Genomic DNA, 23,226 nt, shown 5'->3' on the forward strand with positions numbered 1-23,226 from the left:
CAGTGCAGCAAAACCGCCCACATGGAATACCTGCCAACCTCCATTTCCAATGTCACTGGTAACTTTAAAATTAAATGGATTTGCAAAACTGCCAGAACGCAAAGATGAGTTGCAGGATCCACAAGCAGCTAATAAGCTGTGGTTTGCCAATGTTTGCTCGAGATCTGAGCCCATTGAAATGAGCAATGTCAAAGCTCTAATTGAATGCAGGAGTACTGGGCTCAGGTTCTGATACAGTAGGACACTGTGCTAAGCTAAGTGAAACCAAACAGGGGTTGAAAAATGGAGGTAGTTTACAACCTCTGAAAAACATACTGGCTAAAAGTTACTCTACAAGGTGCAGATAATGAATACCTTTTCTGGTTAGTCAGGGTGTGTTGAAAGACTCCTTGCATAGCAATCAGCTCTGACCACCTGTAACTTCTGTATGCTTCTTTGTGAAACATGATTAGTGCTAACTGCTGAAAGGAGGACACGAAGCCTGGCTCACAGCAAGTTGCAAAGTGCGCTGAATTACTACCAGAATGACAAACAGAAAGCTGTCATTTAGTACTAAAACATAAACAACAACAACAAACTACTAACTGCATGGTCCCAGCACTATTTCTTTGGATTTGTTTCACTTCATGGAGTCACTGATACCTGTTTCTTTTTAGCTAATTAAAAAAGCTTAATAACAAAATTATTTATTTTTCCTTTCCTATGCTCAGAATAACTAGATGCCATTCACCTAAAGCTCTAAACAAGTACACTTATTAGGCAGAATGTATCAGCTGAGCTCCAGCTAAACTGGCCTGGAATTTAAGAGCCTACATCAAAAACAGAAGGGAGAGAAAGCAAAGAGGAAAGTTATAGCTGTGGATGTTCAGGAAGTGCACTCATTGTCACACCCATCCCTGTAGTTCCTTCTTTAAGAGTTCCTTCTTAGACACAGCAGCCAGATGAGCAAGTGAGGTCTGTTATATGCAGCTCTATAGTTAGGACATGCTACTACATGATTCTTTTTCTTTTCTTTCTTTCTTTTTTTTGGGATAAGAAAATACGACTACAAAAAACAAAAACAAACAAACAAACAGAACCCAAACAAATTGTTCTTGGAAAAGTGTTACATGAGCTGTAATTTATACTGTTATTCATTTTTGATGGTATAATTATCATGAGAAATAGCATAAAGTTGACTTTTATACTATAAGACTTTTCAGATTGTTAGAGCCAAAGGAAACACGTTCATATATGACATATGTTCATATGTATGACAGATACGGCTATGTTATTGTGTAAATACCAAAAGAGGCCCTCTGATATCAGCATGGCTGCACAGCAGCAAGACAAGGAAAGAAAGAGAAAGATGGCACCTTTTATTCCTTATGAATTTCAGCACTCGATACCAAAATTAGACCTCTGTGCTAACCCGAAGCAGGCTTTAAGTGCTGGACAAGTCAGCTGATGGTTGTCTTGGGCAAGAAATGGCGCTCTGCATCATCTATCCGGCTTGTAGTTGGTATCTTGCAAACGTTAGCAGGCAGTCTAGCGAGACAACGTATCCACGGCCAGCGCGCACTGCCGGGATGCGGCGTGCCGGGCGCTGCGGCTGCTGGCTCGCTACGATCCGCCCGGCACACCGCAAGCTACAGACGGGAAAACCATCGACAGAACAACAAGCGGCCCGCGGCTGATGAACGCGTTTATTACGCAACTTAGCGGACACCAGAAATCCACTTCACGTCTTTCCCTCCTTCAAGGAGCACCATTCGGAACCAGCCGTGTCTCAGCAGCGGGCGGAACCCAGCCGCGCACCGCCCGCCCCCGCAGCGAGGGGGGCGCGCAGCTCCCGGCCCGCAGCGCCGCACGCCGAGCCGCCCCTCCTCCGCCCCCGCACGGCCCCGACCCCGCAGGCCGCCCCGGCAGGTTAATCCCCTCCGGCCCCTCCCACGGGCCTATAAAATGCCCTCCCCCCACCTTACCGTGAAGGGGATGTCCTCGACGCTGCCCACCGAATAGCAGTTGTCCCCGGGGTTGACGGCGCCGGTGAGCACCTGGTGGAGATGCATCGCGGCCGCTCGCCCGGGGACGACGAAACGAGACCCGGATGGCGCCGCGCTCCCGCACGGGCCCGAGCCCGAGCCCTGCCCGCCGCCAGCGCGCGCGCGCGAGGGAGTCGGGAAAGACGGGGAGGGCGGGGGGGGGAGAAGAGGCGGCGCACGCGCCGGGCAGCGCCTGAATCAGGTGAGGCGCGCGCAGGAGCACGAGCGGCAGCCGTTGGGGCGGCCCTCGTGCGCGCGCCTGCGGGCAGATGGATCGGACTGGGCGGGGGGGGGGGAAGGAGAGGCGCGCGCACCGTCGCGCGGGGCACCTGAATGCAGAGCGTTGGGGGTGGGAGCGGAGAGCGCGGGGTGTGGCGGGAGGGTGAGACTGCAAAGAGCGCCTCGTGGGGGGCGGGAGGGAAAGAAAGCGGGGCTGCTCTGCTCTGCACAGAGCCGCCTCGGCAGCGGGAGGTGCGAGGGAAACTCCTTGCCCCGTCTGTGAGCCAAAAGGGCAGCTTTGTGCTAGCGAGAAGCGGATGTTCCCGACTCGCAAACGTCCACTTGTGGTGAGAGCGCTGCTTGATACTGTAACAACTACACGAGGTGTGCGGGCAGCCGCTTTGCTTCGTGAACGTAGTTGCAGCTTCGTAAACGTAGTTGCAACCTCGCTATAAGAACACCGCGAGGCTTTGGCGGCTGCGTTCGTGAGAGCTGGAAGCTGGCGGTCAGCGGGCTCGTCTGACAGGTGTGCAAAAGGCTGAGCGTTGGTTGGGAGGGGCTCCAAACTCTGACGGGAATAAAAGTAATCCGTATGCGCTGCCTCGTCGTGTGAGGAACGGCCTGCAGTGCTCGGCACCCTGTCGGTGCGGTTCCGCTGCAGTTGTGCTGGTGGTGACCGCAGGCACTGAGCTCTGAGCTGATGGCGGTTTTGCCTCAGCGAGGACTGCCTGGTTCATCTTGCCTTCTAGTGCATCTTGAAATCGCGTCTTTTGCTGAGTAAGTGAGCTTGTGTAGAATGCAGGGGTAACGGGTGCTCAGGTGCTGCAACAGCAGGGGGTGGAGTTGCCATCCCTGGAGGTGTTCGTTATGTGTCTAGATGTTGTACTGAGGGATGTGGTTTAGTGAAGAAATACTGTTGTTAGGGGGACTAGATGGGCTTGGAGGTCTTTTCCAACCATGGTGATTCTCTGATTCTATCAGGTTATCTTTCAGTGGAAAATAAGCATAAGATTAGATCTATTCCCACGCCAGTTAATGGCAATCCCTTTCCAAAGGGAGTGGTGTCTCAATCTGGGATGAAAAGGAAAGAAAGCCATTCTGATCTTCACAGGTTACATATGCAACTGCTATGGAACGCTTCCACAGTGCTTCTGATTGATCTTCTACATAAAACGTGTACTAACTTACCACTGATTTTTATTTTGATATTTCAGATGAATGCAGCAGGACTTAGTGGCAAAACCAGTGTATTTTTGGAAACTGATGGAACGCAATCCAACCAGTAGTGGAAAAAATGTGTAGCTTTTGAACAGATAAGGCTACCTCTGCTAACTGATATTAAATTGTATGGGAGAACAGTATGATCTTAAAGAAAGCTTGTCCTCTCCTGTGTGTAGGAACCCCATCTGATTTTTTTGGCATAGAGTCTTAAGTGAAAGCACAGTGCCTGCAGGTTCACCTCAGTCTTCCTAGGTGAGAAGCTTTGGTTTTCAGCCCAGTCTTCTGCTGACCTCACAATTGGTGAGAGCTTTGGTTTACAGCCCAGTCTTCTGCTATCAGATCAGTCTAACAGTACAAGTAACTTTTGGCCAACTGTGAGAAAGACTTCTATCTTGCTTGTTGAGAAACTTTTTAGTGTTTGACTTACGTCAAGGGGACTTACGTTCCAGTGGGACTTTGTTCTCTGAATGTTAAAGATTCCTCTTCAAAGTGGAAATAATACCAAATTAAGGCTTTCCTAATAAAATACTATATTTACAATTGTGGAAACCTATAGGTATGGTCAGCTCTGTGCACAGACCCTTGAGCAAGAACTGTTCTGCTAGTACCTGCAGATAAGGCCTTTGCATTCTTCCTGAAAACAAGTGTTTTTGAGTTTTGCTGACAAATCAAGTTTTATTTACCTTTGTTGATTCATCCTCATTCATGACTTACATCCATCATGTTGGAGTACTTCCCAATGCATATAGCAGCGATCTCTATGCTCAGGAGCGTAAAGCAGTCTTTTCCATTCCCTCCTACTCCTTCCCATTGAAAAATAAAAATATATTAAAAAAAAAAAAAGAATAGAGAGGATTTTTTTTTTTCTTTTCTTCTACCTAGCTTGTTGCCTTGTTCAATTACTTTTTACTAAGGTTACAGAGAAAGGTGTCTGCAATACTTGTGCTGTAAGCTGCTTACCCAGGAGTTCCCTGTTTTGTCTGAAATCTATTGGACCTGCAGGAGGGGAGGCCGTATTACTGCAGGAGAGTAGAAGTGTACCAAAAGTCCATTTAATACCTGCTAATACTCCTCAGTCGGAGCAGCATCTTAGGTGGAGATCAAAGCATGTATTAGAAATGTGGAGGGTAATTTAGCTCCTGGTTACATCTAGCAAGATGGATTAGATGACCTCTCAAGACTCTGTCTGCATAGTATCTGAGGATGACTGTGTATTTGTTTTCTGCTTTTCCAAACTACACAGGAAAAATAAAAGTCTAGGTATTCAAATGTTGGCATTTTCAACTTCCTTTCTGCTTTTCCAAAAAGTGAGAGGGAGGTGAATGAAAGATCCAATTTTAGAAAACAGGAACAGAACTGCACAGATGCTGTGGAGAAATAACTTCTTTCCATTTGTTGTAGGAAGGGATATTTTCACTTAGCAAAAGAAGATGGTATATAAATAATCAGAAGGATATATGTTTAGATAAAGAAACCATGGTTATTTAAAAAACAGAACAGAACTAAGTAAACCAAACCAACAGAAAGCTTTTCTTCTGGGTTTGCTCACTGTGCGTAGTGGTAGAATGAGAATAATCCCACCTTTCTGCAAAAGGTGATGTGTTTTACAGGAAGGTTAAAAGCGGTTCAAAAGGCTACTGTGGAATTTGTGCAGGAAGAAATCCTAAAGGGCATGTGAAAGGAATGTGCTAAGCACAGCCCAGGGAGAAAAAAAACAAGTATGTGAAGAGATTATGCAAGGTAAATAGCTCAGCTGGATTGCCTTTATTTCAAAGGTGAAATGCTGCATGATAGCCTTGGTATCTTTAAATGTGAAGAACACACCCTATTTGCACTACTCTGTCAGTTTTCTGTGCTGCTGAAGGCCTGTTCAGAACAGAAGAACATTTCAGCACTGTGTTTTTATGATTCTGTGAATGTTTTCATCATGATTTGTGATGACCGCCTCAAACCTTCACAGTGCTCTTGAAAAAATGGTCTTTTTCCCTGAAGAAAAACTACTTGTCTGTTTTTCCTCTCGAACTAAAATTCGTCTGTTAACTTCACTTGGAGAAAATCATGCACTTCAACCCACAATATGTAACGCTTGCTATTAATTTCTAAACTGGAATGTGTTTCTGTTGCTGTATCGTTGTTATTACTGATAGAACAAGATTGCCTCCTCAAGTATCTTTATTTGTGAAGTGTTGCTCACTGTGTGTTTTTGTTGAAGACATAAATCCACGAAAGATGGTCACTTTAATACTCCTGAAAACACCCAGTTACAGCACAGTCGTTTACTTGGTTACTTTTAAAAGATTATATTTCAGAAAATGAAAAGCCTTCCTCCAGGGTACAGAAATGTCAAATGCTTTCTGCAGTGGATGGGTGTCTAAATGTGTCCCCCAGTGTGGGCCATTTCTTTCCTGTATTCACCAACACTTACATTTTAAAGAATGAAACTGAATGAAATAAAAATTAGCTGCACGAAAAATTGTAATTTTTCAGGAATTCTTTAAACCACAACAAGAAACTTGTGGAGGGAAAGAACTGGTGATTAAAAAGAGGCTTTGAGGTACTTATTTAAAGGTGCTGACTTGTTCCATGTCAAAGGCAGGTGATCTCTAGGAGTTCTCTCCCTTAATACCCTCCAGAAGGTTCAAGGCTTGTCTTCCCAGTGTGTCTAATCATGATGCCAGCTCCAGATATGTGGAATTTTGGAGGACAGTTGGATGGCATTCGTTGAGTTTATTTTTCTGTTGTAAATATGTAAATGCTAAGAAAACAGAGACAGTGTTAATGTGAAATAGTCTGAGCAGTGATATGCAGCTTGACATTGTACATTAATGATATGAGATTAACTTGTCCCATTGGTTGAGTTTGTTCTTTGTGCTCTCTCCTAAATGCTTCTGCAATAGAGGAATTTAGACGAATTTTTAGTGGATGTTTGGAATCATTTCCTGTGAGTCTAAGTATTAATGTACAGTAGGAGGAACTGTTTTAATGTAAATATTTTTCACCAGATGGCAGAATGATGCTTTGTAGTTTTACTTTTCTGTGTATTTCTTCAAATTTGGTGTTTGTTGTCACTAATATATCCTAACTTTACAAGAAAACTGTTATTTATCCAATAAGAATGAGATTCTATAAGGGATTAAATTTTTTCCTATTTTGATTTGATTTCTTCTTGGTACCCTTCTTGAATTTTGCCAATGCTTATCTATGGTTTTTAAAGTAACATAAAATCTACGATTTTCTTGCAGTGTCATTCTGCCTAGTTCATTTTCTACATGTATCCGAATGTATCTTAAAACAACAGATTCTTAGGACTCAATGGCTTTTGGTAAGACCATGAGCCTACTATAGTTTTATCTACATTTCAAATTATTGTGATGCAAGTTTTTAAGCTGCAAGCAGAAACAACCAAGCTCTTAACCTTATAGTTCTTGCTTTGAACTGCAGATGAATATAAAATCTGAAATTATTTACATATTTAGCTGTTGAAAGCCATTATGAACATCTTCTATGCTTTCAATAGGTAAACATTACATACCGTCTTTCTAGATGCAGTCATGTTAGCACTGAGTGAAGGAAGGTTGCACATAGTTTAATTTTTGTTCTTCATATGCTCAACCGTGTGTATAGGAGGAACAACTCATAAAGTATCTAACTAGCTTTTTGAAACTGCTCTAGAAGAACTTACTCATTTCTTGACTATACAGGAAATACACCATGAAAAGAGATGTGCAAACTGATATGTGAACTTGTTCAATGTGCAACAAGTCATGGGTCAATGTAATTGATCTGTATGCAAGCTGCTGGGGTTTAATTTGGTTTGGTAATTTGGTGAGAGTTTAACCATTAACTCTTCAGTACTCAAGTCAGTAGCATAAATGCTGTGACCTTGATGCTGAAGTTCTAAACCGTTGCTAATTAACTCAGTGGCATTTTCTTGTGTTGAGTACAGTGCAGTGTGCTCATATATATGTATGTGTGTGTGTATGTATGTATATATATATAGGGTGTGGCTTAGGCAATACAAATGTGTTTGCTGTGGGTAATTTTGGGATCACAAGTATTTTGTTAGCTTCACGCATTCCCAGTGAGCCTGCCAGGACAGTTATGAATCATTTGAAATGAAGTAAATCAATATTCTTTCCTACCAACATAACTCTGAGGCATCTCTGTGATGAAATTTGTATTTGAAACTTGAGAGAGTTTCTTTTGTCTAGCTAACTTTTTAAAAGATAGTAATATAGAATTGAACATGTACTGTTCCTGTTATTACTAAATACAATGGTCTGATGTTCTCCCCCCTATCAATCAGAGTAAAAGTTGAAAAGTTGAAGTTTTCTGAGAAATGAAAAGTTGAAAATTATTTTTAAGGCTGCTTTTCCCTACCCCTCTCTTGTCTTCCCCCAGACACCTCCAATCTATCTGCTTTCTGTCCAGAAGAGGCAAACAACTGTTCTGCTTATCTAAGTGCAAACTAAATTCATTGGAATCAGTTGCACTAAATATTCAGCTGTTCTTATTCATTCTGAAACATTCTTAGTGAAGTGCACTTCATGAGCTGAAAAGCAACAGTAAGGCTATTGAACAGTCTTTCGGTGAGTTAAATCTGAGTTACTGGTGTCTTCTTAACGATTTTATTTTACTTAGAATAAAGAACATTTTAGTTGCACAGAATCCTGTTTCCACTGTCAAGTGCAAATTGACTTACTAGGAAAGGGAATAACTGTTAGGTATGAGCTTGATGTCTGACCCAATGATTTCTGATGGCTGGGACTTCCAGATGTTTGTCTTCTGTATAAGTGCCAGTAGCTAAAACTGCAAGTGGATAGTTTACTTTGAACTTAGAGACACAAGCAGAAAAATTAATGGGGATTCTGACTTTCTTTGCTCTTTAATCACAGTGAACGTGTACAATCTTTACTATATATGCTATGGAGCTTGCAGTTGAAGTTGGTATTTTGTCTTGTATTTTTTTTCTATGATTTGTTGTTTTCTAAGTACTAAAAACCCATGTGCAGCTGAAATGCTAAGTCATGGCTTGAAGCAGTGATTGAGCACCTGGTGGGAAGGCAGGGCCAGCCCAGGGGAGCTCAGGTGCATGCAGTGCAATGCAATACACCTGAGTGACCAGAGGGGGAGGAGTCAGGATCCACTCCTTTCCAGACCCCTTGTAAGGGTTGGCAGTGGAAACCAGGCCATCTTTCTGGAGATCTCTGTGTAGCACAAGGCCTTCTCAAGGTAAGCAGTTGCTTTTCCTTATTTCTGTGTCTGCTGCTGTTGTGTTTGAGCAAATCCTCACTTGTTGCAGCCTGGGATCCTGCTGCTCTGCTGTCACTGTTCTGTATGCACTTTCTGCCTGACCCTGTTTAGTTGTAGGGTATTTTGTTGCTTTCCAAATCTCTTTTTCAGGAAGGCAGAAATTTGTCTTTCTGTGGCTGTGGGAGTTAGTGAATCATAACTGCAATAGAGTTCAGCAGAGATTGCTTGGTTTAACACCTGTTCATAATTTTCTTTCCACAGAAGAACATTTGCAGATTTTTTTTTTTTCAGTAATACATAGAGAACTTTATTAATACTTAAGGTATATGTTCTACTTGTTTGCAAATGAGCTATGTGCCTGGGCATCTAAGGCACATACCTCAAGAGAAAAGTGCTGGTTCTGTATTCAGTTGCTAAAACAAGCCTTGCATCATGTAAGGTTTCTTAGAGGGAAGTTCAAGGTTGATGTGTGTGATCTGTCTATCTCTGCAGACTTGAGTTTTAAACTGGTGGCTGTTGTTCTTCTGTTGGAACTGTATTATTTGTAGGCAATAATAAAAAGCAACTTACTGATGATAATAAGCTAAATGCAGTTCCCAGGAGATTAAAAATGTAACAGCTCAGTTCCATGTGCCTTCTGTCCTGCGTATGTGATGTCTGCATAGGTTTTTTAACTGTGGAGGTTCACAGGGCAGACATGCTTAAGGACTGTTGATTGCCAAGTCAACATACGGGTAAGGAACCTGTGGACTTTGCTCAAGTCTTCAAACTGATCTGCACAATGCTGGAGAAAAACATTAAAATTAAATTTGTTTGAATCCTTATATAGGGTTGAGAATTTCTATGATTATTTTGGGACATTAACTGTGTATTCTGATCTTGCAGACAATTCTGAGATGGTAATAAAGATGTATGCATATGAAAAACATCATCTTGGTTTCTACAACCATGAACAGGATATGAGAAATGAGCTGAATGCTAGCCATGATAAATCATACTGTGCAAAGTGTTCTCTGGAAGTGCATTCTGGCTATCCAGTCACACACCTTAAATCTAGTTGAGATGAAAGATGAAACTTGGGCTTAACTAAACCAAGAGTTTTGACTGGTGACACGATGGGAAGAGCGTTTCAGATTTTCTTTAATTTGTGTGTGTCTTTGGGGTTTTGTTCTGTTATTTATTAGCTTGTTCTACCCCCTTCCACTATGTTTTCTGCTTTCCTGTCCTTTTTTTTTTCCTCTTCCATTTCACCACGATCTTGAATTCCCTCTCAGTTTAATCAAAGCAAAAGTCCCTTAAGAATACTATGGAAATTCATGGCAGGGTAGAGATGAGAACTTTAATTAGGCTTCCCTCATGATAAGGCTTCAGTGAGAGTCTGATAGTTCTGTCTCATTTAGCACAAGAGGAAACTGGTGTTGTTACCTTTGGATAGAAAAGGCAAGAGGCAGCATTAAAAAGAGTGCTGATGTCACATGGAACATGAAAGGGCAATAAAAGGAGACTAAGGAGGTGTCAGGCTTCGTTTTATCCACTGGTTAAGTAACAGCTTATGCCTCAGTAGAAGCCTTCTAATACTACCACGTGAATATGGTGGCTGGTTTCTTAACCTGTTATGACTTCACTTTTGGTTAAATTAGAATGGGTGAGTTGGTGTTATATGCTTTTGCCTGAGAATTGGAGGAAAATAGTAATTTTGTCATCACGGAGGAGTGGTGAGGAATCGAGCTGTTCTTTGTGCAATACAGGAAGCTAGTAGTGAGCACTCTTTCCCATTGGCTTGAGTGGTATGTGCCATACACCTCTATCAGAGCAGCAATGCATGTGTGTATTTTGAGGGTGTGCACAGGAATAAATGAGTTAAATGTCAGTGATATTTGCCAGCAGTGTGATGTGGAAATACTGCCCACTGCATCACACAGATCTGCTACCATCTGTTCACGAAGGTTTGCTGCGTTAAGAGGAGCAGAAATTGTATAATTTTCCGTATGTTAAACTTGTGGCAAAACTTGCTTTTTTTTTTTTTTATAATCTCCATGGATATTTATTTCTTCTGAAATCCAAGTCAAGTCTCTTTGTTTTTAATATTCTGAAATTTCCATGGGCATTATACATGTAAGGCTCCTTTACTTAAGTTTGTAAACACTATTTTCCCCTATATCTGATCAACATTGTCTTTTTTCTATTATGATTTGCTATTCTGACAAATATAGAAACCCTATAATTAATGCAGTAGGACAAACAGTCTGTTATTTGGATAATATGGAATTTTTTTTTAAATCTTACTTATAATAATTGAACCCAAAAGGATTGATTTCATGATGAACTTGTAGTTGTAATTCTCAGAGTGTCTATATCTTGATTTTTCAAAGCTCAGCAGATCAATTAAGATAATTGCCAATGCTGCTGTATTTGTTATTGATGGGTATTTGCCATAATTCTTGGCCGAATAACCTATTCAAAATAGTTTTATTTTAACACTGACTGTTATGGGATTATAGCCAACAAAGGCTGTGCAGTGGCCCATCTGCATAGGCCTCAGGTTGTCAGCTTTTGGTATCTGATAGTAAATGTTAAGGTTAGCTGGTCTTAAATACAAGTTTTTACTCAGAGGACCAGCAATGTAATAGCATGTGAGAGTACGGCCATATATTCAGCATCATGGATAGCTGCTTTCTCTTCTCGTCTGGAAATAGCTCTTTGGGCAGCTGTGCCCTTACTGGAAGATCTGGAGTACAACATGTCGTGTCTATAAACTTTATTCTGATGTTCAAATGCTCTCCAGTTTTCTGTCCCAACACCTCATTGTGACATGTTAACCTGTTTTGGTGTCACCAGCTTTCACTAGGCTGAAGAATCTGTCACTTTTGCTGATAGGTACTTGGGATGGGATAGTGATGGGAACAGTAGTTGCTGTCTCTTACCTTCTGCGTCTCCTCGTTGGGGATCTCTAGAGCAGGAGATATTCAGGCTGAATTTCTTGTTCCCAGCTCTATGTGCCAATAGCAACAGCAGAGTTGTGCTGGGCTGCTGCAAGTAGTGGGTTAGATCAGCCTTGGATTTGATCTGCGTTGTGTCAAAGATCCAAAGTAACCTTGACAGGCTGAAGAGCAGCCAAGTGCTTGCCATTTGTTTCTTGAACTGGGCTCAGTGCCAGCACAAAAATTAATTATTCCCATTATGTATCTGTCCTTAAAATGGGAAAAAGAAAGAAAGAAAAAAATCGACTTTGGAAAGGAAAGGAGAGCTGCCTAGGAGAGATGGCTGCATGTTACAATTGGCTTGATTATTTGCTCCTGCCATGATTAAGAAATGCAGTAGATACAAATCAGCTTCTTTGCAGTCTAGCTGTACTGTCATTTATTATGGTTTATACAGCTTAATTTGATGCTTTGGTGCTTAGCACCATTGTGAGGTCTCCATCTGTGCAGTTGTCCTAACAATGTAAAGAATTCCAAATGTAGAAACTGAAAGTAACTATTTTTCTAAGGGGGAAGACAAGTGAAACGATTTATGTATTTTGTTCTCACATGAGGAATGGGCATGTGATCTGTGACAGCCAGCACGGCTTCACCAGAGGAAGGTCATGCTTGACCAATCTGGTGGCCTTCTATGATGGTGTGATGGCATCGGTGGACAAGGGAAAGGCGACCAATGTCATTTACCTGGACTTGAGCAAGGCCTTTGACATGGTCCTGCACCACATCCTTATCTCCAAATTGGAGGGATGTGGATTTGATGAGTGGACCACTCGATGGATAAGAAACTGGTTGAAAGGCCGCAGACAGAGGGTGGTCATCAATGGCTCCATGTCCAGGTGGAGGCCGGTAACGAGCGGTGTCCCCAAGGGGTCTGTCTTGGGACTGGTGCTCTTTAACATCTTTATCAATGACATCGATGACGGAATCGAGTGCACCCTCAGCAAGTTTGCTGACTACACCAAGCTGAGTGGTGCGGTCGACACGGTTGAAGGAAGGGATGCCATTCAGAGGGACCTCAAGAGGCTAGAAAGGTGGGCCTGGGTGAACCTGATGAGGTTCAACACGGCAAAGTGCAGAGTTTTGCACTTGGGCCGGAGGAATCCCAAGCATCCCTACAGACTGGAAGGAGTGGTCCTTGAGAGCAGCCCTGTGGAGAAGGACCTGGGGGTCTTGATAGATGAAAAACTTAATATGTGCCAGCAGTGTGCCCTTGCAGCTTGGAAGGCAAATGGGATCCTGGGCTCCATCAAAAGAGGGGTGGCCAGCAGGGACAGGGAGGTGATTGTTCCCCTCTACTCTGCTCTTGTGAGGCCCCATCTGGAATACTGCATCCAAGTGTGGAGTCCCCAGTACAAAAAAGACAGGGAGCTGTTGGAGAGGGTCCAGAGGAGGGCCACAAAGATGATCAGGGGACTGGAGCACCTCCCCTACGAAGACAGGCTGAGGGAGCTGGGCTTGTTCAGCCTGGAGAAAAGAAGGCTGCAGGGTGACTTCATTGCAGCATTTCAGTACCTAAAGGGAGCCTACAAACAGGAGGGGAATCAACTTTATGAAAGGGTAGATAACAGCAGGACAAGGGAAAATGGTTTTAAGTTGAGGGAGGGGAGATTTAGGTTGGACATCGGGGGGAGATTTTTTACAGAGAGAGTGGTGAGGTGCTGGAACAGGCTGCCCAGAGAAGTTGTGGATGCCCTGTCCCTGGAAGTGTTCAAGACCAGATTGGATGGGGCCCTGGGCAGCCTGGTTGAGCATTAAATGGGGAGGTTGGTGGCCCTGCATATGGCAGGGGGGTTGGAGATTTATGATCCTTGAGGTCCCTTCCAACCCTGGCCATTCTGTGATTCTGCGTTCTGTAGAGTTTAAATGTGGAAGTGGTGCTGATAACTGCACTTTTGTATAGTCACTTTGTAGTTAGGCTGACCTGGCTATACAATTTGTATTGTTTTTCACAGTAGAATAAATATATACAGTATATATAAAAGTTGCCAGTGCATTAAAAAAAATCTATAATATGGGTCTTTTTCTAAACTTTGGTTTGTTTACTGCTTCATCTTTCAGAAAACAGCAGTTGAATGTTGCTGACTTTTTCTCTTGTTTCCAGCTGAGAGCAACTGAACAGATGGGAGTGGGAGATAAAATGACAAGCCAGCACAGCCAGTGAGATTCTTCTTTAAAAAAAAAAAAGATTTATTTTAAATTTGAAAAAGAACATATTTAGTGCAGAAATAGCAGTAAAAACATCTAAGTACCTTTTGAGTATTGTTTGTCCATGTGTCTAAACCTGCTTGTTGTTCCCTGGATGTGGTAGGTGGGGAAATCGTCTGTGCTACTGTACATAGAAAGAGTTGCATCCTTTAGGCAATACCAATGCTAGCACTTCAGAACTCTGCCAGATGGAGTTAGCTGTGAGAAAGTTCTGTGATTCATTTGGTAAAATGTTTGTCATGGCAACTGATGTGCGTTAGAGTTGTTGGTCCTGTCAGCAGTAGAATCTATCATTGGTTTCACCAGATGCATCTCTGGACATAAAGGGAACTTCTCATGGCGTTAATTTTCAGCATTGTTACTTTCACCAGTGAGGTGCAGTTGTAATTTTTTTTTTTGCCTTTAGGTTCATTTTGGAGTTCAGTAGACCTTAAATTTGCTATTTCGAAAAAAAACCAGAAGCACCTACTCAAAAATATCAGAATGATTCACAGAATTTTCCTTTATTTTGTGCTTACCCTAACTTGATCAAGGGAAAAAATTAATTTTCAATCCCCTTAAATTTTCTCCTCCACTTTTTGGAGTTGTACAGTAGAAAGATCAGCATAGAGAAAGGATATTTAGTGGAAGAATCAAACAGAAGGGAGGAGGCTGCGAACAGTGCTCTATTCTTACCTGTATGTAATATTTTTGGGAAACAGTGTTTTCTGCAAAGTTATTTTCAGGTGATTTATGCTAGCCAAACAAATATTCATTTCTATAACCTTGTTCTCAGCTATGTTGCTCTTAAACGTTTGCTGTTTGGTTTCCAGTTTATTGTCCCAAAGTGCAAATCTGTCCCTCTTTGCTAGTAATTAGTGAGTAGCAATAGTATGAAATAGAATAATTGTCAAAGGAATACTCCTAGCTGCCTTGGAAAATTGACTAAGCATCCTCAAAGGCCACATCACACAACACTTTATGTTTCAGGAAGAACACATACTGGCAGAATGGATGTCTAGAAAGAGACAACAGAAGCCTTTCAGACGCTTTTAATAAGATTTTGTAAGTTAAAGAAAATATCTCCAGGGACGTGAATGGTCCCAAACCAACTCCCTTTTCTCTCAGGAAAACTGGATGGTAACAAAAAATATGGAATATCCAACGTACGTAGTCAAAATCACCTTTTAGGAATAGTGCTTCCTGTAACAACTATAACTTGTCCTGGATTGTGGACAAGTTCTTTCTTAGTATCAAAAGAGAGACAAGATCTTCAGCTTTATCTTTTAGCGTAAATTAGACTTTTAAATTTGCTTTGAATTTCCAGAAATATGTGTTTGTTGTGGGGTTGACAGACATCAGAGAATCTTTTGGTTATAAAACCATTTTTCTAATCACAAATCTTTCTTCATACTGTAATCGTGAAAAGTGTAGTTACAAGGGGCCTTTGCCAAAGAGACTCTGTAAACCCTGGTTAATGCAAATCAGTGCTAGTCTGCTGTCTTTGAGAAGACCTGTGTGTGCTTGTGTCATTTAAGAATCACCTTCCATCTCATTAAAATGTCATTCAAATATATAGCTTCTTAATGCATATGTATGTATTTATTCCTTTTAATAAGAATATAAAACATTTTAAAATATCTAATTGGTAATAGGATAGGAAAAAGTTGGAAGGTAACTTTGCTATTTTCCTGTGCTTTATTTTGACCAGGCTGCTTCTGTTGATATTGTCTTGTCAGGTTTCTTAGAATAATATGGTGAATATTGAAATTGCATAGTACTAGAAAGGGAGGCACTAATAAATATTTATCATAGATATATATACCTTGTGTGATAGATATGTATATGCATATGTTTTACATATGATCCTGTAGAATTGCATGTCCGATGACATCTGATATTATAATTAGATGACAGAATAGTAGAAGAAATGGAAATTGTCATTCTGTTGTCCATTTGTACTTTGACAGTATGAGTTGTCACAAAGGGAAACCTTTATTAAGTTGAGCATGATGATTTTGGAATGTGTTGAACCACTGATGATGATATAAATCTTTATACTGGGGTGTAATGCTATTAGCATAATATTTTTGTATTCCTTATCCTTAATATGTATTCTAGCAAGATTATGGAGAAGTAAAAAACAACAACAAAAAACCCAACAAAACAAACCAAAACCTCACTGTTTTTGAACAACAATCAGTATTCAAGAATCGAGGAAATAGCTAATGCTCTCCTTCTAACCAATTAAAATATCTAAGAAAAAGAATAGAATTACTAAAAAGGAAAGAAAGTGCTTGAATTGCAAGGGTGAACTTGATTCAGTAGTTTAAAATTTAAAGCAATATTTTTATAGCTGATATTTCTAGTACAATAGTGAAAGAACTGTTTAGTGCACCTAGAAATCTTGCATATGGAAATATTCTTTTCCTGTGTTGGAAACTGCGTGCTTTAATAAGGTATTTTTTGTCATGGATGATTGATTGTTTGTGCAACTTTTGTTAAGGAGTAATTAGAAGAATGTCAGCTGAACACTTGACACCCCTCTGATGAAAGAATATCCTTTTAATTCATTTCAGGCTGAAGTAGAGTGAACACTGCTTGTGGAAAGATAATTCACTGGTGGCAAAAAAAGAGAGAGGTTTATAGAATCTTGCCTTTACAGCTCACTTGTAGATCCACCACATAGTGATAAAAGGACACTGAAAAGTTCTCGTCAGTGTTTTCAATATCAATGGTGGCAGTGATAACAAAAGATCTGTGTTCTCCCCCCCCCCCCCAATGTTAAGAGCAGACTTACTTTTTTGTTCTGTTTGACACCAACTAATTATGTTGGTCTGTTCTCTGAATGGCAACAGAGAAGCAGCTGTTTTCAGGTATTATTATTCAATGGCAGGATTTCCTTGCTTGCTAAATTGAAATCTCTTTAGTTAAGAGTTGAGTCAGAAATTGTACGGAATCTTGGAAGAAGCACACAGAACTCGTGAGATTCTGCGCTCCCATTTATGATTCTGCTTAAATTTAGTGGGTATTTTATGAAGGTTTAGGACTTGAGTATTGTCCAATCACACTGAAATATTTCCGACTAAAATATAGGCAAATGTTAGTGAGTTGCTGGCTTTTTTTGTAATGGAATGCTAGTGACACCCAGTGGTTGTATTTGATTATATACATCACAAGGATTATTAGTCTTTTTTTTTTTTTCCCTTGTAAAAACTGGACCTTGGAGAAACCATGGCAAAACTACTTGAGGTCCATGTGCGTTTTCCACAAATATAATGTCTGTATGCTTTAGAATCACAAATTTAAATAAGCTTTGGAAATGAGAATGAAGAAAAAGTATGCTTCATTTCTTCTAATGGTACTAACTTCATCACATATTTAATGACCACGGGGAAAGTACACTTTTTGTGATGTAAGGAACATTCTTCTCTTTAAGCTTCATGGGGATGATTTGGATTCAATTCCTTATTTATATTCCCATATACTTCATGAAGTCATATAGCTCTAATTACATTGTTCATCTGTAAGGTGGTACTTTTTTTGTGGTTTCCTACTTTTGAGAATAAATATACTAAAGCCCACTGTTTATTTTGTGTGAGCTATGCCAATGCCACATCCAGGTGCTTGAACTTGAGAACCTGAACTTTATTCTTTCTCACTGAGAAAGCAGAATACATCTTTTACCAACAAGAGTAGAAAATATGATTTTGTGGAGAGACCTGTTGGCATTGATTTTAATCAGTAAAAAATCTTACTGCTGTTAGGGAAAAAGATTATAAGACTTCCATCAGACACAGGCAGTTTACCAAGTATAGAAAGCCCAGCAGTTATATCTCCATTTTAGTAGGAAAGCTTAGCTGGGATGACTTATGAGCTTTTCATTGTCATTGACTCTGTATGAATTTGTTCCAAACTTCTGTTGTGTTCATTTCTTAAAATGAAATCTCTAGGTTTTTTTTTCTTTTTTTTTTTTCTTTTTTTTTCTTTTTTTTTTTTCTGGTAGTGTTGTATTCTTTTTTCAGCAATTGCTAGCTGTATCCCATCATCTGACAGAGCAGGACTGAACTGCATTTTGTCAGCATCTGCTTCTCAAGAGTTGGTGTTGTTGTTAATTGGCTGACTTTGGGTCTTGGGAGGAGCAGTAAAATTAACTTCCATAAACCTGAAAATAGTCACTCAGCCATCAACATTCCTCAAAGGAACGTTAACCATGAACACAGAGACTGTTCTGCAGGTTGCTGTGATCTGACTCTGCTGGTCAAGATGGAGTAAGAAAAATAATGCTGGGAAACAAGACATCAGATTCTTAGTTACTTGCAAAGCTGTAAACATAGCCTTTACTTTCTAAACCCCATGAAGAGCATTATGTACAGAGAGATGCAACAGCATCTGTTCCTATTAACTAAACAATTTAGCAATGCAAAATTAAAAATTAACTTAGAGTTCTTTCTGAAGTCTGGTATGACTCATGTTATCAGTACTGGCAGGAAGCCTTGTGGAGACTGGAAGTAGGAAATGAAATCTTGAAGCAGGCTTCATTTAACCCTCTTTTACGTATAAAATTCAGAGTGTGTATTAAGTTAGGCTATGAAACTTGATGGACAGTCAGTTTTAAGCCTCTAAAAACTCATTATCTTAAGCTTATTCTGTTTTGTCAGCTCTTCCTTCTGTAGATATGTAATGTGTTTTGTTGTGCTGCCAGATAAAGTTGAGCTGGTGAAAGTTGAACTCATGAAGATGCAAGTGTATGTGTGTTCCAGTGTGACATTAGTATACCTGTAGTGAGATGCATCTCTTATGCACTGACGTGGCCTTAGGCTACTAGCTTTTAGCTTACACCTGTGAGGACTCTTATGTGCAACAGGAATTTTAGTGGAAGTGATGATGTCGTATGGGACTCTTCTTAAAGGCAAGGGATAGGTGCATGGAAGATCAAGTGAGAGATCAAGTGCAGCAGTGTCATGGCAAGATGAAGCAGCAGTGCTTCACAGTGACAGCTATAGAGCTTTCGTAGCACAGCATGACATTCCTCAGTGTTACAAAAACAGTCTGTTCTGGTTGTCTGCAAATCCCTTCTGGTTTAGCGACAGGTCTTTCAAGGAAGGGCTTCCTAAATGACACATCTGCCTGCTGTTGTTCACCTGACATCACCAAAAAAGCATATAAGTATGTGGAGGCCCTTCAGGCTTGTGAGCTTAAATGTTTTTGCTCATCTTGTGGTTGGACAGCATTGTGCCAAGAGGGTATAGTTGCAAGGCAGAGTTTGGACTGGACCACAACTACTGGTTCAGATAGCACAGAGTTTAAGTATTAATAAAATGGTATTGTTGGTCTGGCTAATTGCACATGCATTTTGCAAGCTTGAATAAGGTTTTGATCTTTAAATAAGAGCCACTGATACAGAAAGAGTCTCTTCTTCAATCAGAATTGATGAGAAAAATATCAATAAACTGATGGAGTTCTTGCTTTGGCATAAAAACCTACAGTTGAAGATAAATGCACTTAAAGTTCTTGACTGGGATCACCTACTTGCAAAAAAAAAAACCAAAAAAAAACCAACACAAACAAACTGATGTGGTTATGGTAGATGTTAGGAGACTGAGTCTGCACCCACATAAATCAATGGAAAGCATAGAGGAATGATTCACTGATCACATGATGGGAACACTGATTCCCATCAGTGGGAAGAGGAGTAACTGCCAAGAAGAGTAGGCATCTTCAACAGTACTCTGCAACAATAATTTTCTCTTGAAAGCAGTATGTTTTGAATAACTTTTCATGAAGAGATTTTGAATTGTTTCAAGAGTTTGTTAGGCTCTGCCAAAATTTTATGTCTAAACTCAGAACATAGTTTTTGAGAGTCTTGTTATTTTTCTGGCGCATGAGTCAGATGCAGGCATCAGAGAGGCATCATCAGAGATGAGGTTGGTACTAAGGATACGATTTCCAAGTAGCTGTATCTTTCTGTTGGTATGTGTTTATAATTTCTTGGCCCTTGTTGGTGAACAGGAGGAACGACGGACAGTGTTTGTTTTTGGATAGAGAAAATGTCTGATAGATTTCAGTCCCAGAATAGATGTTTACATAAGTTATGTAAATGAGAAAATGTGATATGTAAATAGAACAGGTAGAGTTGTTCTGCTGGGTTTGAACCAGTATAGTACAGTCTTTTCAAGTTCACTTGAAATCTAAACGGCTGTTTGATTTGGTCTTGAATAAAACATATCTGCTATTCCTTCCATTGGACATATGAATTTAAAGTTATTTGGAGAATGGCCATTCAAACATTACTGTAAGGAGAAACAAGTGTATGGAACGTGGGCTGGAAGCCTTTTATTTGAAACTTTTTCTTCTCATCCTTCTGATTTGAGAATTATAAATTATACTACAAAAGGGCAAGTCAGTAAACAATTGTACAATAGTAAATGAGATCGAATGGAAAGCATCAATTCTTGATCAACACATTGTTGTGTGTAGTCATGCAGATATATATTCATGGCTCACAATTCATCTTTGCTCAAATTAATAATATTCAACGTGGATAACTTAGAAAAAGAAGAATGGGCTATACTTAGCCAAGGCTTTATTTATTAAAAATAATAGTGACTAGTTTCAAATGAATCAAAGCTGTTTCTAAAACACTGCCACTCTCAGATGCTGCTGAAGTATTTCTTTGAAGTATTTTTCTACCTTAAATATATATTTCTCAAAGTGAATCAGCTTGATAACATTGCAAAATTAAAGGTTTGTATAAATTTTGAAAAATAGTAGCATTTACAAAGTAAAACAGCAAGTTCTAAGTAAATATGCAAAGTACAACTAAAATTCTGAAGTCCAAAGTGCTGCAGAGAAATCAGCCAGCTGGGATTCTCTCTGAAGCAGCTTTGTGGAAGTATCCCCTACTCAGAGGTTTCTGATTGATTGTGCAGCTGTGTGTGAAATGTGCAAAATTTGTTTCCTGTTCCTCTCTGGTTTGGTTTCTTTTGCATATTTGTGTTGATGTTATATCTACTTTCAGATCTTCTGCATTATTCATTATGATCTGCTACTTATTTAGTCTGATTTGAATGAGTATCTGAATATCTTTTGCTATTGTTTCTTGTTTTCAGTCATTAGTCATATGTCCAAAATTCGTTAGTTTTAAACTCATTCTTAAGAAACATTGCCTGGATTGAGAAAGCATCTTTGAAGATAATTCTAACACTTTCAGATTTGCTCTTGTTTATCAGAGAACTGTTTTCAAGAGTGTTTTGTTGCCCTTTGTGAATCAGTCACTTGTAAGGGAAAATCTGTGATGTGGTCAGGTTTTAAAATGTAATTTTGTAGTGCAAAAGCTTTTTCCTTATAAGGCTTCTAGTATGGTGATGAGATCAGGATTGCTATGCTAAATACTAATCCGCATTTGTTTGAAGGATCATACTAATTTATTGCTGTGCTTGTGGTGAGATAGGCAGAAGCACTGCCATGGGGTAGCTAGCCCATACTGCTGAGGTGTTATGTGTGCTTGCTGCTGTGTTTGATGCCTGCTGGCACTCACCCAGGCGATAGCAGTGTTCAGGACATAACACAGGTAGGTGCTGTTCCCACAAGGAAGCAGTGAAAGAGCTACTCATCTTTAATAACAGAAGAGTTTGGCAGTATGAATACAGGCCTCTTCATGCACTAGAATGATGTGGAGTGAATAATTGTTGAGACTCTTTAGCAGACCTTGGTTCCAAAAGTATATCAGTTTCATTTGTATTAAAAATGTTTGCATTACAGTAATACTGTGTGTAGGTGAAAAGTTATCACAGACAACTATTTAAAGTGCAAAATGCTAATAATGTTAATAGCAGTGCTGCTGTGCTTTCCTCACGTAGAATCAAATTCTCATTTTTGATTCTAATTCTAATGTGGGATGGACTGCCTATATCAATAGGCATGGCAATTTTATCTGGCCATTCAAATGCACTTGAATTGGAAGTTCAAGCTCCTTAGGTATCCTTCAGGTTCAAAGACCTGTGATTGTCACAAGAGTTCTGTTGATCCAGCTGGAACCTGCATATACCTTGTTTTTGTTAAAAGTAGACAATATTGAGAGTAGAAAAAAGTTTAAGTTTTAGAATTGTACTTCAAAATATTTACCTCTCACACCAATAGGAACACAAATTGTAGCAAGATACCTCTGCTATGTTAGTGTTACACAGCCAGCTGAGATAAACTGCGCATGTGTGCAAAGCAATTAATTTAAAGTACTGTAGAGCTGGGAAGATAGTACTTTTTTCAGAAAAGAAAATGCAACATAGGAGGTGTCTGAATTAGTCATTGCTGATTGAAAACAATTCTCAGGATTTCATGAGGCACTACTTTTCCACTTAATAAGCTTTTTTTTTGTGACTTGACAGTAGACTACCATTTTGCAGAAATCATTACAGTTTGTTCTCTTCATAAAATGGGTTCAATCATGATGCAATTAAGATAACTAAATTGAAGAATGTCATCCCAAAGCGTATGATGTAGCTATTAAACAAAATAAATGCCACATTTAAGAAATTGCTTTTTGATGTGTTGTTTATTCTTTCTGATTATTCTTTGTGCAAGCTGAATGCAGTGATTGCTGTGCATACAGGAGTTGAACTCATGACTTGAATGAAATTTTGCTAATTGCTTCTTGGAAACATTGGAGTATTTGAGACTGGACAGGTAGCCAGCCCAGATTCATCATTCTCTACCAGTTGCGTTTCAGCAGCAAACAGTTCTGGCAACAAAGATGTCTTCCTGTCTATGTGTGTATTTCCTCTGTATGGAAGTTTATTTGCACATACCCCAGAATCTCTGAACTCTAACATGCTAATGAAACATCTCTGCAATTTTGAACAATGGAAGAAGTTATGCTAGGTGTGAAATATTTGTACAGAGCATCTAATTCCATCAGTTCATCTTAACATATTGTCTTCTCCAGATTAGCTTGGTTACTTGCTATGCTCTGGTACTGATGCCAGTCATCAGAGTACTTAAGCTTTAATTTCAGTATCTCTAGAAGCTGAAATTAGGAATTTATCTTCTATGTATCTATATGGAGAAGTTCTTAGAAAGTAATTGCGTACTCATCATTTTTCTTCGCTTTGAAAAACAAGAGACTTCCAGAACTTTGTCCATATCCAGCAGTCCTTCCCTGCTTTCTGGAAGAAGAAAAAAAAGTAACTGGAAGGAGGCAATGTGTTTGTTTATCATGAACATTTTTGAAGTTGCCACGGACTCAGGCATTTAACGAGTAACTGTGATGATTCATTGACTTCAGATGGCAAGTCACTCACTAAAAAATGAAGCTCCTATCCAAAGAGAAATATAATAAATAATTG

At 39.9% G+C, this 23,226-nt stretch overlaps 2 protein-coding genes across 15 annotated transcripts in view; one reads left to right on the top strand and one right to left on the bottom strand.

The window, feature by feature from the left end:
- Positions 1 to 2,269, bottom strand: part of DMXL2 (Dmx like 2) — a 52,773-nt gene extending 50,504 nt beyond the window's left edge. For 3 of the 4 annotated variants that reach the window (XM_090148878.1, XM_031616589.2, XM_031616588.2), the window contains exon 1: positions 1,965 to 2,268. In XM_090148878.1, coding sequence (XP_090005004.1) covers positions 1,965 to 2,051 — 87 coding nt within the window. In that variant the 5' untranslated portion in view covers positions 2,052 to 2,268. Of the gene's footprint in view, positions 1 to 1,964 lie in introns of all 4 variants that reach the window. The other variant, XM_090148879.1, reaches the window with a different exon arrangement.
- Positions 2,270 to 2,406: 137 nt separating this feature from the next.
- SEMA6D (semaphorin 6D) overlaps positions 2,407 to 23,226 on the top strand; it is a 610,984-nt gene continuing 590,164 nt past the window's right edge. For 9 of the 11 annotated variants that reach the window (XM_090148882.1, XM_090148899.1, XM_090148897.1 and 6 more), the window contains exon 1: positions 2,407 to 3,020. The gene's annotated coding sequence lies outside the window, so the exon portion shown is untranslated. The remainder of the gene's footprint in view (positions 3,021 to 23,226) is intronic. The other 2 variants (XM_090148883.1, XM_090148884.1) reach the window with 2 other exon arrangements.

This window comes from Phasianus colchicus, chromosome 12, assembly GCF_987193195.1.
Source record: "Phasianus colchicus chromosome 12, bPhaCol1.hap1.1, whole genome shotgun sequence".
In the NCBI taxonomy this organism is placed as follows: domain Eukaryota; kingdom Metazoa; phylum Chordata; class Aves; order Galliformes; family Phasianidae; genus Phasianus; species Phasianus colchicus.